The 16,688-nt window shown below is 41.1% G+C and overlaps 1 protein-coding gene across 5 annotated transcripts in view; it reads left to right on the forward strand.

Moving 5' to 3' along the window:
• The window catches only part of LOC138296696 (adhesion G protein-coupled receptor F5-like), a 1,100,568-nt gene that overhangs the window by 161,502 nt on the left and 922,378 nt on the right, over window positions 1-16,688 (forward strand). For all 5 annotated transcript variants that reach the window (XM_069236068.1, XM_069236070.1, XM_069236069.1 and 2 more), the window contains one exon: window positions 15,960-16,108. In XM_069236068.1, the coding sequence (XP_069092169.1) occupies window positions 15,960-16,108 (149 nt within the window). The remainder of the gene's footprint in view (window positions 1-15,959; window positions 16,109-16,688) is intronic.

Raw genomic sequence — 16,688 nt, forward strand, 5'->3', positions numbered from 1 at the left:
AACACAGTATGCAATTCCTAACAAGCATTTGTAATGGAATAGGTCTCGTATTTGTGAGAATTAGAGTTATTGATGTTGTAAATGACAATCTCTTTTACCTATGTGTTTTGGTTTGGAGTGTAGTGGATGTATGAACAGAGATTCAGCTACAGCACTGTCTAGAGGACTTAGAATGGAGGAGTTACTGACAGGAACAGAGAAGCAGCTGCAGCATTGTCTAGAGCACTTAGAAAGAGGATTTTCCACTGTGCCCAGAGACACAGCTGCAGCACTGCTTTGAGGACTTAGAATGAGGAACTAACACTGTGATCACAGGAGCAGATGCTGCATTGTCTACAGGACCAAGAATGAGGAATTATCACTGGGACCCAAGAAGCAGCTGCAGCATTGTCTACTGGAGTAAGAAGGAGGTATTTCCATTGGAACCAGAGAAGCAGCTAGCAGCACTGTCTAGAGGACTTAGAATGAGGAATTATCGATGGGACCAGAGAAACAGCTTGCAGCATTGTCTAGAAGCAGCTGCAGCACTGTCTAGAGGACTTAGAATGAGGAATTACCACTGGGACCAGAGAAGTAGCAACAGCAGTGTCTACAGGTCTAAGAGTGAGGAATTACCACTGGGACTAGAGAAGAATCTAGTCAGGGTAACTCACAATACAGTCCAAATTATCCTGTGCCCAACCTCCGGTAGCTTGGCACTGAGCAGTCAGGTTTAACTTAGAAGGCAATGTGTAAAGTATTTGTGTAGAACTCATACAATAACACAGAGAAAACACCATAAGAAGACATCACACAGGGTTAGAAAAATAGAGAATATTTATCTGAATAAAATACTGTTGAAACAATGAAAATCCAATGTACACAAGAAAGGTTATGTTTTTAAAGATTAAATCTAACTAAAGCACTGAGAAACACAATAGCTCCAACTGGGGCTATCATGGCGTTGTTGATGGAGTCGTTCCCAACAATCAGACATCACTGGTGAGGGTCACGGAGTCACACAGACACCCAGGTACAGTACCTTTTGAAAACAAAGAACCAGGACGTTGCAAGGAGTCTAAAAGAGGTGGCGCTGAAGTCGGGGTGCAGTCAGTCCCTTAAAGCTTCAGACGAGATGAGGCTTTGGTTCAGCGCTGCGAAGCAGGTGGAGGTGAGGCGTTGGTCCATTCGGATGCGGTGGGAGCTGATGCAGCATTGTTCGCAATGCGTCCCTTCCTTGTGACCCCGCGTGGTCACTGGTTCCGGTCCGTCAGGCCGTCATGTGCCGACTTTGCAATGTTGCGATGACCCTGAGTGATGTTAGTGGAGTCACAGGAACATTGGACTTGTGTTGCAGGCCACGATTGTTGCAGGCAGCGATATGCACAGAGCAGGAGCAGGCTGCAGCGTCGCTGGCATTGCTGAAGTCGTTCCACAGGCTCTGGTGTCTCTGAAGTCGTTCCGCAGTCGCTGGAGTCAGGTACTAGCAAAAATCCAATTTTTAAAGTCTTTACTGTCCCTGAGAATTCAGAACAGGAGACAAGCTCAATCCATGGCCTTGGAGAGCACTTTTGGGGGAAGGCAGATTCCTTCCAACAAAGTAAAAGGCCAGCAGGGCTACAGCAGGGCAGCAGTCCTTCTCAGCAAAGTAGTCCAGAGAGTCCTTTGTGCAGCCAGGCATGTCTTCTGACAGAGTTCCGGTGCAGGTCCAGAAGTGACTGAGTTAGTGGGGTCAGAGACACAGTTTATATACCCAAAGATGCCTTTGAAGTAGGGGAGACTTCAAAGAGTGGTTTTGAAGGGCACAAGTTCCCCTTTCAGCCCAGTCCTCTCTGCCAGGGTCCCTGGAAGACCCATTCAGTATGCAGATGAATGCGGATGTGACTGAGTGTCCTGTGTTTGTGGTTGTCTGGGTGAAATGCACAAAAGAGCTGTCAACCAGCACAGAACGGCCGTTGATTGGAGACAGGCTGGAAAGCACAGATGGTTTTATGTGCAGGGAAATGCTCACTTTCTAAAAGTGACATTTTTAAAATACTGTAGCAATGTAACATCCAACCTCACCATTAACCAGGATTTTCTATTACCATTCTGACCATACTAAATCTGACCTGGTTATCCCTTTCAGATCAGAATCTACCACTCACAACGTATATGAGGGCAGTCCTAATGCTAGTCTATGAAAGGAGCAGGCCTCACAGTAGTGGAAAACGAATTTAGGAGTTTTTCACTACCAGAACATCTAAAATACACATGTACATGTCCTGCCTTTTACCTACATAACACCCTGTCTTGTGGGTTGCCTAGGGCCTTCTTTAGGGGTGACATATATGTAGAAAAAGGGAAGTTTAAGGCTTAGCAAGTACTTTGAAATGCAAGTTGAAGTGGCAGTGAAACTGCACACACAGGCCTATTAATAGCAAGCCTGAGACATGGTTAAGGTTCTACTTATGTGGGTGGCACAATCAGTGCTACAGGTCTGCTAGTAGAATTTAATTTACAGGCCCTGGGTACATGTAGTTCCCTTTACTAGGGACTTATAAGTAAATCAAATATGCCAATTGATGATGATCTAATGTTACCATGTTTGAGGGAGAGAGCATATGCACTTTAGCAGTGGTTAGCAGTGGTAAAGTGTGCAGAGTCATAAAACCAGCAAAAACAGTGTCAAAAAAGTGGAGGGAGGCAGGCAAAAAGTTGGGGGATGACCACCCTAAGGCTGTCAGGTCTAACTAGGACTGAGAAAGGAATTACCACTAAGATCAGAGAAGCAGCTAGCAGCACTGTCTAGAAGACTTAGAATTAGGAATTACCGCTGGGACCAGAGAAGCAGCTAGCAGCACTGCCTATAGGATTAAGGAGGAGGATTCACCACTGAGACCAGAGAAGCAGCTAAAGGACTATTTGGAGGACTTCAGATTAAGGAAGGCTGAAAGTGGATGAGTGTGTGTCTGCTGGAGGGTGCAAAACATGCACACAGAGACAACTATTTCTAAAACAGCAGTGGAGGGAAAACTGGCTTGGAAAACATCAATTAAGTATACTTGAGCAGAGGCAAAAGAACAAATGAAACTTGAAACCTTTGTTGTCTTTCTAAACAAGATCTTTTTACTGGTGTGATGTAAACATATTGCTATGGACAACCAAAAGAACACTAAGGCTGCAGTGCTAGACAAGAGGAGGGAGAAGGGGCCATCACATGTTGTAACAGAAGGAATCATGAACATGCAAATGTTCTCTTAGTGAAATCGCCTGGGAGGGAACTAAGCACATAAAGGAGAGATATTTAGAAAAATGCACAAGTAAAAAGGAAGCATTTAAGATAAGCACAACAAAGAACGTATGGTAATAGTGGGTGTTGTTAAAGCCCATATACTGACCACAGCATGTCTTGCAGACAGTGCATGCGAGCTGCCTAGGCTCAACCTAAAAAAAGAAGGCTATACACAAATGCTTAAATAAATGTATATAGGTCTGAGACATATAGACCACTCAATCACATACTATGCATCCCACAAGCATATTCATTCCTAAATTAAACACTCACTGGCAAGGCTAATGTGTCTGGCTTTAATCTTGTAATGATTGAAAACATATTTGTGCATGTCTGTATGTGTGTATGAATTAGCATGTTAAAGTGATACTTGTTGGAATGCCCTTGGGATCTACAGAAGAAGGATTATATCAAAGGCTCCCTAGCCTTTATTTCTTTGTGAAAATAAGTTGTGTGAGTCTGCACAGATGTGTGTTTGTTTCTATACCACCAGTACTTACGCAGAGCTATAATAAGTGCAAGGGAGCCATCTGAATATTCCTGCTTTGTTTATATGTGAAGCAAAGATCGGATGACAAGGGATCCTTCATAATAGTTCTGCAATTGTTTCTAAGGTTTAAAAACAATGGTGGAATGTATTTGAGGTTTTGATGCTGGGCTCCAGCATGAGTGATGACATTTGATCTGAGCTTTAAATGATGGAAAAAAGACTTGACAAAAGGCAGTAGTAAAGAAAATCTACCAGGAACTGAAAGTTAAAAAAATACTCAGTCACACCTGCAATGAAGCTTCAGGGAGTTGGCAGCTAAAAATGTACTTAGTCTTCACAACAATGAGGAGAAGCCACAGAGACTTCAAAGTTCAAATAAGCAATTAAATAAAAACTCAGCCCAGTGAGAAGCTTCTGAAATCTGGGAAAAATAGACATTGCTGCATTATTATATTATCTCTACCTACGTCCAGGATTGCTGCAACAAGATAAATAATAAAACATGCTAGAGGCGGCCAAGTAGAGATCAGGCTTACATGTGACAGAGATAATATTGAGAATAAAAATGCTTATTTAGTGAAAAATAACAAAAAAAGACTGCTTTACATATATGATGCAGTGTGATATAATTGTACACAACAGGGTTAGCCCAATTGGTACCTGGAACCAGGGACAGTACCATACAGATAAAAAACAGAGGTTTCAAGTAGGGAAATGTAGGGATGTTACTAGTTAGAGTATTAATCAATGAAAAAGAGCCAAACAGCTGAGACAAATAAAGTCTGGAAATAAACAGGACAGTGGGCTCGCATTAAGTTTAAATTGAACATGTTAAATTAACATTACTCATCAGCAGAATATAAAATTGTAGTGAACAAGGTTAAAGTTAATATACAGATAATACAGGTTATACAATACACAGTGTGCAAAACAAGAAACAGCCAATGGAATATATCATTAAACCTTTTCCCAAACGCAATAATTTGATTTCCAAAGGTATATCTCCATTCATCCTCAGGACAGGGATAGTTAAATAAGCAAGGGCAAGGCTTAGCACTTCGAGAGGTCAATCAATTGGAGGCTGATGAACCTTGGGATCCATGCTAAGGATTTCACTAGAAATTTAGGAAACAGTTCCTCAACATTCAGTTGTCAGTTTAACCAGTTTGGCCACGCAATGAAAACCCAAATCAGAACTAATATTAAAGGAGTTTATTACAAATTAACACTGAGGTTAATGTAAGCAAATCTCAAGAGTATACTGTAAAGATACAAGATAACCACAAGGTAGCCAAATCAGAAAAAGTTTAGACTAATTAACACAATGTAAACTAACAATTTGATAATGGCAATACAAACTATAATCAAAAGTATCTGATGCTCTTAAAACAAACAGTGGTCTCTTACACTTTGGTGCAAGCTGAAATCATGTAAGTTAAACTACAGTAAGTAAGAATCATCCTACAGCCTGAGCAAATGAAAAAATGAGATCTAACTAAAAGATATAGAGGCAAACAGTGAAGAACAAAATGTGGACAAATGGATTTGGAAAAATGAGATGGAAGGTAAAAGATAAGGTGTCAGCATTTCATAAGCTCAGTCAAGAATTACCTCCGAGAGCTCATTGTAAGGGTAAACTCCACTCAGCAAACCATGGAGTATAAGAAAAAGTCAGAGGCCTGTTCCTTTCACAGTCCAAAGGAATATGCTCTACTTTCTATCAGTGAAAGCCTAATTAATACCACAACTTCAGGATCCATTGGCATTGGTGATCAAGCCATCACATGTTCGTGTTTTTCTTTGTCCCATGGTGTAACTTAAAACATCACACTGGGCTCCCAAGACAGTCCTTGGAAGGCTGCAGTCTTCGGTCTTCTGTACATCATTTGCAACATGTATGAATAGGGACAATCACCTCATTCTTTGTTTTCCTTCTCATACAATTGTGCTCTGTTTCTATACTAGCAATTCATGTGAAAATACCAGCAATGTAATGACATAGTGGTAGAAATGAAAAACAGATTTTCACGTAAAAGAATTTCAGGCCTAGTCAAGTCAAGCTAAGAATAATATTCACTAATGCACGTTTAATTTACTGTGCATGCTTAACTTCTACATTCGTATAATGTCAGTTACGCTTTCTCATCTGAACTGCATGTTACAATTAATATAAAACAAAATAAATTGTTAACAAGTACTTGAGTACAATGGGAATTTTTTTTTTTCAATGTTAATCAACAAAATGAGTGCATGGTATATACACTGTTCTAGTTTTAAATGCAATTACATTCAAATAATGAGAGGATGATTATTATATTATACTCAATGATTTTATTTAATTTGGTGATGTTAAGGCACAACGTATATATTTTTCTAATCACCAAATAAATGCACGCTATAAACGGATTCAAATGCACCACCTTACATTAGTGAAATATTAATTCATATGTAATGATCAAGATCATAGTCACGTATAGATCAACATTAGGTTGTGAGAGATAATGGCAATCTAAGCTGCTCCAACTTCTCGCAGTCTTTCCAATGATGCTCCTGAATAGCTGATTTTGACAGCTAGCAGGGTGTCACATTCAGAACCAATCTGTCACAGGCCCACATTTAACAGGCTGGCACACCAGGTTTTGTTTTGATTAATCTTTCAAAATGCTAGGCCATGCCTTTTGTCATTTAATAATCCCTATCCTGTTGATGACCTGTTCATTTCCCGGGTTTGAAATGGTGTTTACTCTTCCGAAAATTGAAATGGCATTATACCTTTGGAAATCAGACGACTGCCTTTGTTGAAAAGTCTAACAGCATATTCCATTGTCAATTTCTTATTTTGCACACAAGGTATAGGTCTATGTATTGAATGTTTCATTACAACACATACACTTACACTCACCTGTAGTGCTTATGTGAAGATTGATCTTTGTACATTTCTATCCAGCACACAGCGGTCTGCATCATCCATCCACAAAACACATACCCCCCCAACTCCCAATTGACATTTCTGTGAAGGTGGTGATTACCTCCTGTGAATGGCACCGGCATATGTACATAATCATCTGTCCTACACAAAACATGTGCACCAGATTCTATCTTTCACTGTCAAAGTAAAAAGACACACTATAGCAGATACAGCTCACAACATTAGATGAGTTGCCACATTGAATGGGAATTCCTTTTAGTAGATCAAAGTCACTATCACCCTTACTTCAAAACATTTTTGAGCTCCCTAGGTTGAAATACTCAATTTCCCTTTTAGGGAGGGAGGATGTCACATACTGCTCACAAGTCTGACACAGTTCTCCCAATGCATTCTTGTATCAAAGGCTGTACAGCAATGGCTGTGTTTCATCGCTCAATCTACCACAAAAAACTGTTGATTTATGAACTACCTTGAACTGCATTTACCAGAATACACTGGGAAGGACTGGGACAGAGTGTGTGACTTCACTCACTTACAATGTATAAACAAGCTTTCAGAGCCATAGGTCAGCACTGGATTAGTGCTGTTTGGCACTGATCCACATACACTAAGCAGCAGGTCGTACACCCTCAAGAGCCTTTTTGTCTTTCTGAAGTGTTCAAAATAACAAAACTCTAGTGTCAAGGGCTATGCATTTAAGGGACTGTAATAAAAATGACCCTGCACAGCAAGGCACTAGGGAGGACTTGGAGAAACCGGTATCCGGTGTACGGCTCTAACATTCAATAAAGAACATACTCTTTTTCCACGTGTTTTTTATCATACAGCATATAGACAGAGGTCAGTGCCATCCAGCCACAAAAACCATGCCCTCTCAACCCCCACTTGACATCATAGACACACCCCCAATCACACAAGCAAAGACCTACAAAAACATTCACCATCCACATACATTTCTGTGCAAGTGGTGATTACCACCTGTGGATGGCACTGGCACATATACATAATCAACCCTCGTACACACAAACATGTGCACACAGATTCCAACTTTCAATTCACCGGCAAAGTGAAAAAACACATTATGGCAGATACAGCGTATAACATTAGATGAGTTGCCACATTGAATATAAATTCATTTTAGTAAATCAAAGTAGCTGTCACATTTATTTTAAAAAAATAGTGAGGGCCCAAAGTTGAAACACTCTTTCGCTTCAGAGGGGAGAATCACATATTAGTCACAGTCTGTCCCAGCCCTCCCAATGCATTCTGGTGTCAATGGCTGAACAGCTCTGACTATGTTTCATCACTTAAGCTTCTACAAAAAAATGTTACATTATGGATTTACCAGAATACACTGGAGAGGACTGAGACCATGTGTGTGACTTCACTCCCTGATAACGTATAAAAAAGTTTCAAGAGCCCTAAGTCTGCACAGGATGAGTGATGTTTGGCACTGATCAACAGACACTGAGCAGCAGGTCATGAGCCCCCAAGAGGCTTGTTGCTATTCTGGAGTGTTCAAAAGAACAAAACTCTCGTGTCAGGGGCTAAACAGCACTGGCTGTGCTTTAACACTCAAGGGACTGCAATAAAAACTATCTTGCTCTAGAAGGCAGTGGTGAGGACTTGGACAAACTTGTAAGCTGTGTGAGACTCTAACCTTCAAAACTGCATATTATCTTTTTCCATGACTTTTTATCATAGGGCACAAAAAGTGTCACACTCTCTGTTCTGACTCCATGATGATGTAGCAGTTTCAGTATTTATGCTAGCATTGATAACACAGCAAGACTGTTTTGCATTGTGCCTTATGACAACATTTTATATGGAACAATGTGTGTGTAAAGCCAATCGACATGCTTGTAGTTTTGTCGTGTCTTGTATACTCCTTTGAATTTCTATATTCATGAAACCCAAACTAACTAACTTGTAGGTTTCATAAAGAACAATGACCACTGCCATCAAGAGTCATTGACATCTAAACATGATTTGCAGTTGATTACTCCACCCGGGAGCCTTTTCTGGTGTGCCTTATTTATATCTCTCTAACTTTAACCCCACGGGTGCCTGGGGCGAGCTGCTCTCGTCCAGGCACACGGTTCCTGTGTGCCCTGGACGAGACCAGCTTGTCCTGCACCCGGCCCACGGGGGGATCGCTAGCGCTCCCCCGTGAGCCCCACACCCCTCCATCAGGGATGAAAGGGGAATCGCTTCCCCTTTCACCCCCGAAACAGTCCCCCGCCCCCATGACGTCTGATGATGTCAGCGCGCAAATCACGTGCTGACCTCATCAGCGGTCACCTCGGATTCCAGCGCGATCCAGGAAGAGAACTGCTTCTGCATTTCTCTTCTGACCGGGAGGTGGGGCGGGAGAGACTTGAAAGGTAAGGAAAGACCTTTCCTTTCCTTTCTTGTCTCTCACAGCATTTCTGCTGCCTGATCGCACAGAGATGCCCACTAGACACCAGGGAATTATTTTTTGTTGTAGATTTCGAATAAGGGGAGTGTCCCCTTGGGCAAGGGCCTCTCCCCAGGGGGGCAAATTATTTCTAGACCATTTCTGCCCCCGGTGGGGGCAAAAAACCACTAGACACCTGGGATAATTGTTTTTTTATTTTTTATTATTGTTTCGGGAACGACCCCTTAGGCAAGGGTCACGCCTGGGGGGCCAAATTATTACTACGCCATTTCTGCCCCCCCCCCCCCGGGGGCAGAAACCACTAGACACCAGGGATAATTAGTTTTTTGTTTATTTTTATTTTTTTATGTTTGGGGAGTAACCCCTTAGGCAAGGGTCGCTCCTGGAGGTCCAAAATATTTGTAGGCAGTTTCTGCACTCCCTGGGGGCAGATCGGCCTAATATAATTAGGCCGATCTGCACCCCGGTGGTGGCAAAAAACCACTAGACACCTAGGATAATTGTTTTTTTTTTTTTATTATTGTTTGGGGAACGACCCCTTAGGCAAGGGTCACGCCTGGGGGGCCAAATTATTACTACGCCATTTCTGCCCCCCCGGGGCAGAAACCACTAGACACCAGGGATTATTTATTTTATTCATACTTGCACATAAGGGTAGTGGCCCCTTGGGCAAGGGCCGCTCCCGGGGGGGGGGGGCAAAAGATTTTCAGGCCATTTCTCCTCCCCCCCCCCCGGGGGCAGAAAACCACTAGACACCAGGGATAATTAGTTTTTTGTTTATTTTTATTTTTTTATGTTTGGGGAGTAACCCCTTAGGCAAGGGTCGCTCCCGGAGGTCCAAAATATTTGTAGGCAATTTCTGCACTCCCTGGGGGCAGATCGGCCTAATATAATTAGGCCGATCTGCACCCCGGGGGGGAGCAGAAGGCACAAGACACCAGTTTTTTTTTTTTTTTATACTAACGCATAAGGGGAGAGGCACCTTTTGCAAGGGCCACTCCCCGGGTGGCAAAATATGTTTAGGCCTTTTCTGCCCCCCTGGAGGCAGATAGGCTTAATATATTTAGGCAGAGCTGCCCTTAGGGGGAGCCGAAACCTGTAGACACGAGGGATATATATGTTTTTTAATTTACTTTATGTATTGGGGAGCAAATTGTATTTAGGCCATTTCTGACCCCCTTGGGGGCAGATCAGCCTATGGTTGTTAGGCCAATCTGCCCCCAAAGGGGGCAGAAACCTCTAGACACCATTGATTGGTGGGTGTGTATGTGAGTGTTTTGTTTGGGGAGGCAGCCCATTGGGCGAGGGTCGCTCCCCATGGGGGCACATTACTGTTGGCCATAACTGCCCTCTTGGGGGCAGATTGGCCTATTTTTGGAAGGCCCACCTGCCCCCAATGGGGGCAGAAAGCCCACCAGAGACCAGGGAAGATTTTGTTTTCAAAATAAGAGGTTGGGGGTATGGCCATACCCCCAACCCAAATAAATGGGGCCAAAGTTGTAATTGGGAAATTACCGCCGATCCACACCCGGGGGGACAGAATGTCTACTAGATGCTGGGGAATAAAAAAAATAAAAGAAAATAGTGGGGTGGTGTCTACCAACCAGTATGGGCCTGGTTATGCTCCCACCCGAACTGAAGGGGCTAACAGTCTTTCAGCTCTCCCCGCACACTAAAAAATCTTATGCAATGGCAAACAAGAGGACATTTGATTATTTTTGGTTATTGTTTTACATTTGGGACATGAGAGCTTGGTAACTCTCAAAATCGTCCAACTTGGAATGGCGAGGGCTGCACTTTTTTTTTACATTGGGACGCTGCCATGTAGAAAAATCCACAAGACCTAGACACATCTGAAAACTAAACATCTAGTTGATTCCAGGGTGGTGTGCTTCACATGCACCCCGCACCATTTCCTTACCCACAATGCCCTGCAAACCTGCAACTTTGCTGGAAAGAACACATTTTTCCCACATTTTTGTGATGGAACCTTCCGGAATCTGCAGGAATCCACAAAATTCCTACCACCCAGCATTGTCTTATCTATACCGACAGAAATTCTGCTGCACTTGTCAGCCTAAATATTTTTTTTTTCAAACTGCCCTTTTGGGCCCACTTTAGATCCCCCCACAATTTCCACATGTTTTTGGCTCTTCCCTGTCACAAGCACTTGGCCCACCTACACAAGTGAGGTATCATTTTTACCGGAGACTTAGGGGAACATTGGGTGGTAGGAAATTTGTCCTGGTGCGGTGATCCCACACGGAAATGTGGGGAAAATGTGATTTGTTAGCTAAATTTGATGTTTTGCTGAGGATTCTGGGTAAGAAAACATAGGGGGATCCACGTAAGTCACACCTCCCTGGACTCCCTTGGGTGTCTAGTTTTCAGAAATGTCTGGGTTTGGTAGGTTTCCTTAGATGGCTGCTGAACCCAGGATTAAAAATGCAGATGCCCCCCGCAAAAACAGGTAGTTTTGTATTTGATAATTTTGATGTGTTCAGCTAGTGTTTTGGGGCATTTCCTGTTGCGAGCACAAGGCCTACCCACACAAGTGAAGTACCATTTTTATCGAGAGACTTGGGGAAACGCTGGGTGGAAGGAAATTTGTGGTTCCTCTCAGATTCCAGAACTTTCTGTCACCGAAATATGAGGAAAAAGTGTTTTTTAGCCAAATTTTGACGTTTGCAAAGGATTCTGGGTAACAGAACCTGGTGAGAGCCCCACAAGTCACCCCATCTTGGATTCCCCTAGGTCTCTAGTTTTCAAAAATGCACAGGTTTGATAGGTTTCCCTAAGTGCCGGCTGAGCTAGAGGCCAAAATCCACAGGTAGGCACTTTGCAAAAAACACCTCTGTTTTCTTTGGGAAAATGTGATGTGTTCACGTTGTGTTTGGGGCATTTCCTGTCACCGGCGCTAGGCCTACCCACACAAGTGAGGTACCTTTTCTATCGGAAGACTTGGGGGAATATAGAATAGCAAAACAAGTGTTATTGCCCCTTGTCTTTCTCTACATTTTTCCTTCCAAATATAAGACAGTGTGTAAAAAAGACGTCTATTTGAGAAATGCCATGTAATTCACATGCTAGTATGGGCACCCTAGAATTCAGAGATGTGCAAATAACCACTGCTCATCAACACCTTATCTTGTGCCCATTTTGGAAATACAAAGGTTTTCTTGATACCTATTTTTCACTGTTTATATTTCAGCAAAGGAATTGCTGTATATCCGGTATAGAATGAAAACCCACTGCAAGGTGCAGCTCATTTATTGGCTCTGGGTACCTAGGTTCTTGATGAAACTACAAGCCTTATATATCCCCGCAACAAGAAGAGTCCAGCAGATGTAACAGTTTATTGCTTTAAAAAATCTGACATTGCAGGAAAAAGTTACAGAGCAAAACGTGGAGAAAAATTGCTAGTTTTTCTTACCTCAATTTTTTTATTTTTTTTATTTCAGTTGTTATTTTCTGTAGGAAACCCTTGTAGTAGCTACACAACTTTCCCATGCTTGCCCTGGCGACATACACTATTGTTTCAAGTTACACCATGGAACACAAGAAGAAGCCTGATATGAGTATTGAAGTTGTGTTATTAATTAGGCGTACACTGAGAGTGAGTAGAGCAGATCCCTTTGCATTTTGAGAGTTACAGATCTCTAACTTTCTCCTTATTCCCCATGCTTTGCTGAGTGTGGCTTAGGCTTACACTTGATTCTCTGAGAAGACTATTGACTAAGCTTCTGAAAGGCTGACACTTTCTCTTTTTACTTGCCTTTTACCGTCCTCAGGTTCGTTTTGCCCCAGGTGACATTTTTTAAAATTCTTTTTGTTCTGTTTTTGATTTTCACCTTTTGCCCATATTTCATTTAGTTAGAATAAATTTTTATAGGTTTAGGTGCTTTAGGAGAATCCTCACTCGCCCATAGCTAGTCTTAATGTCAAATGATTTTAATTTGCACCAATGTGTAAAATATTTGAGCAGCATTTTTTTTACAGGGCACCAGAATAATTTCTTAATGTGTTGCATTGTAGTGGCTGAGTTTCTTGTTTGTTCTTTGCTAAATTGACTCAACTATTAATGGAGATTCTGATATCCTATTGCTATTCAGTATCCTTACAGCATGTTTTTGAGACTTGTCTACACTAACCTGAGTGTTAATTTGTAATAAAACACTTTAACTTTATTTCTGATTTGGGTTTTCATTTTGTTGTCAAATTGGTTACAATGTTAAATTATTGCTGACTGATTGTTGCCTGATTCCCTTTTTGTACCCCTTTGCACGGATCCCAAGGTTCATCTACCTTGAATTAGAGCATGCAGAAAATGCTCCATAACCATCATAGAAATGCTTCCCAACAATACACAATGTGTACAGCCTTTTGCAATGCCACACATATTTTAATTATTGTACTTGTCATTGTAATGAAGGCCTAGTCCAAAACAACCTCAAGGGCATGATGGTTGAGACTAAAAGACATACCTCAGTCAAAAAAATGGTATGTTAAAAGTACACAAGCACTCTAGGGGCCAGATGTACGACTCCAAGTTTTGCAACTCTCAATTTGCGACTTGTTTGAGAGTCGCAAATTGAGTGAAGTAAAACCCTATGTACAACAGTGTACTTTACACTGTTTGCGATTTGCAATGGGGTCGCAAATGACCTACCTCATGAATATTCATGAGGTAGGTTGCAATTTGCGACCCCATTGGGAATGGCTGCCTTCACAGGGATGGTGGCCTGCTGGAGACAGCAGACCACCATGTCTGTGACTGCTTTTAAATAAAGCAGTTTTTTTTTTAAATGCAGCCCATTTTCCTTAAAGGAAAACGAGATGCATTTCAGAAACAAAAATGAAAAGTTTTCTTTTCATTTTTTTCAGAGCAGCCAGTGGTCCATAGGACCACTGCCTGCTCTGAAAAAGCATTTTCGCTGCCATTCACAAAGGGGAAGGGGTCCCGTCGGGACCCCTTCCTGTTTGCGAATGGGTTAGCACCAGTTTGAAACTGGTGCTAACTGTGATTGTTTTGTGACCGCATTCACGGTCACAAAACAATGCTACATCGCGCTGTGACACACAATTAGGAATAGAACGCCCCTTCCTAATTGCGACTCACAAACCTATTTTGCGATTCGGTAAATAGATTACTAAATCACAAAATAGGGTCTCTATATACCCAAATGTTTTTTTCCATTTGCAAACCGTCCGATTCTGCGAATCGGGCCGCTTGCGACAGGAAAAATGGTACGTACATGTGCCCCTAGATGTTTATGCTAAGAATGTTTTGTTCACTGTGGCTAAGCCCACAAATGTCTGCAGATGCCCTACACTACTCTACAATGAATTCCAATCCTCAAGTTGTTATAAATTATAAACATGCTTGTGAAAGTACAAAAGGAAAAACAAAGTTCGGGCTCAGTCCTGGCATTGTGCCAAAGATCAAAGCTTTTCTAAATGTGTCTTACATAGAGTATGATTTAGGTTAAATGTGTGGACTGTATACAGGTTCTAAAATGAGTTGGACCTTCTTCAAACTAAGTCAGAAGTTCAAATTAACCCCAACAAACTTTTGTGCATTCAATTGTATTTTCATGTGAAATGATAATGGTTTATGCAACATGCACTAATGTTGTTGATTAACGTTGAGAAATGTAGCTCTACATTATTATATTAATTTACGTGTTAACAATTTAAGCTAACTTTGCACAGTAAAAAGTCAATTGAATATGCCTTTGACATATTATTTCTTCACATTCTCAATTTCATAATGTGGGAAACTGCTTTTCCATTTCTGCTAATGTGTTGTTTCATTTGAGGTATTTTCACAATAAATCATTAGTTTGGAAATAGCTGTGCTATTGATTTACTCATAGAGAGCTGAAGAAAAGAATATGATATGGAAGAACATCGAGGAACCAGGAGAGAAGTGATTGTTCCTGTTCATACATGTTTCAAAGGTTGTACAGGAGACCATGGACAGCAACCTTGCAGGCTTGTTCTGGGAGCTCACAGTAATTTTTCAAGTTACACAGTGGGACAAGAGAAGGTGCCTGATCAACAGTTGTTGTTACCATCTGAGTCATTGAATGTTTAAATTGTAATATTAATTATGCATACACTGACAGGAGTTAGAGCAGATTCCTTTGTACTTTGAGAGGTACAGACCTCTGACTTTCCACTTATTTCCCATGCTTTACTGAGAGCTTCTGAAATGCTGACACCTTCTCTTTTTACCTCCTTTTTGCCTTCCTTACTAAGATCTTTTGTGTCCTTGTTGACATTTTTCCAAATATTTTGTCCTGTTTTTGCTTTTCATCCTTTGACATTTAGTTAAATTAATTTTCAATCGGTTTAACTGTCTATGGAGAATTCCTATTTGCCCTTCGCTTATTTAGTTAGATGATTTTAATTTGCACTAATGTGTAAACGTTTGTTCCAGCTTTTATTTATGGAGTATCAAACTATTTTCTTAATGTTTTGTTTTGCGGTTACTGAGTTTCCTGTTTGTCTTATGTTAAGTTGACCGAATTATTTTAGATGCGTTGGCTATCCTATTGTTACTCTGTAACTTTAAAGCATGTTTTTGAGACTTGTATACATTAACCTGAGAGCTCATCTGTAATAACACCCTTTCATATTATTTCTGACTTGTCTTTTCAATGTGTAGCCAAATGGGGCACACTATCAATTAATATCAATTAATGTTAATTGATTGTTACCTAATTTCCTTTTAGCATTTACTTCAAGGTTTGTCAACCACGAATTACAGGATACTGAAAATACTCCATCTAGGCAGCAACAGTTCAAGCTGGATCTAAAAATAAACAGGAATTTTTACTTATACTTTTTTTTTCTTGTGTTTCAGTGTCATCAATAATAATATTTTGTGTGATGAAAATAAGTAAAGAAATGCGGTTCCGTTTTATTGTGGTGTCGTGCCCTGTATTACTTCTGATGGTTACTTCGTCTGCAAGTTCTTTAGAATGGAGTCTAGAATCCCTTTTCTATCCTATGGTGAGTGAAATAAATTATCCATTATATCAGGTATACTACCATATTTCTTGCTAGTCAAATTTTCTCACTGTTTTGTTGCATTACCAAGCAATTTATGAACCAACTCAAGCAGGATCAGTGGAACTTTACATAAGCATTTTCATTGTATTCCTTATAAAAACTCTGGTATTATAAATACAATCACTCATGCCTGAATACTTATGAAGAGAAAATCAAGTAAAAGAATAACAACAATATCCTGTTGTACCTTTGTGTCGTTTAGATGAAGCCCACATCACTTTTACATACAAAGTTAGCCACTGCCCCCTTGAAAGCCCCATTGAGATTCCACATGAAAAAGTTCCAATGGCTTGAAAATGGCCTCAAGTACAAACAAGCATTTACAAGGCAATAGGTCTCACATTTGCGAGAGTTAGAGCTATCAGTGCTGTAAAAGGCAATGTCTTTTACCCATGTGGTTTGGTTTACAGTGGAATTATGTGGGTTGAATTGGAATTGTAAGTTGTGGAATTGTAGGGGTGTGGAATTGTGTGGTATTTAGTGTGTCTGTGAAGCTGAATTATGTGGTATGGTGACTAGA

The sequence above is a fragment of the Pleurodeles waltl genome, chromosome 5, assembly GCF_031143425.1.
Source record: "Pleurodeles waltl isolate 20211129_DDA chromosome 5, aPleWal1.hap1.20221129, whole genome shotgun sequence".
Classification (NCBI taxonomy): Eukaryota; Metazoa; Chordata; class Amphibia; order Caudata; family Salamandridae; genus Pleurodeles; species Pleurodeles waltl.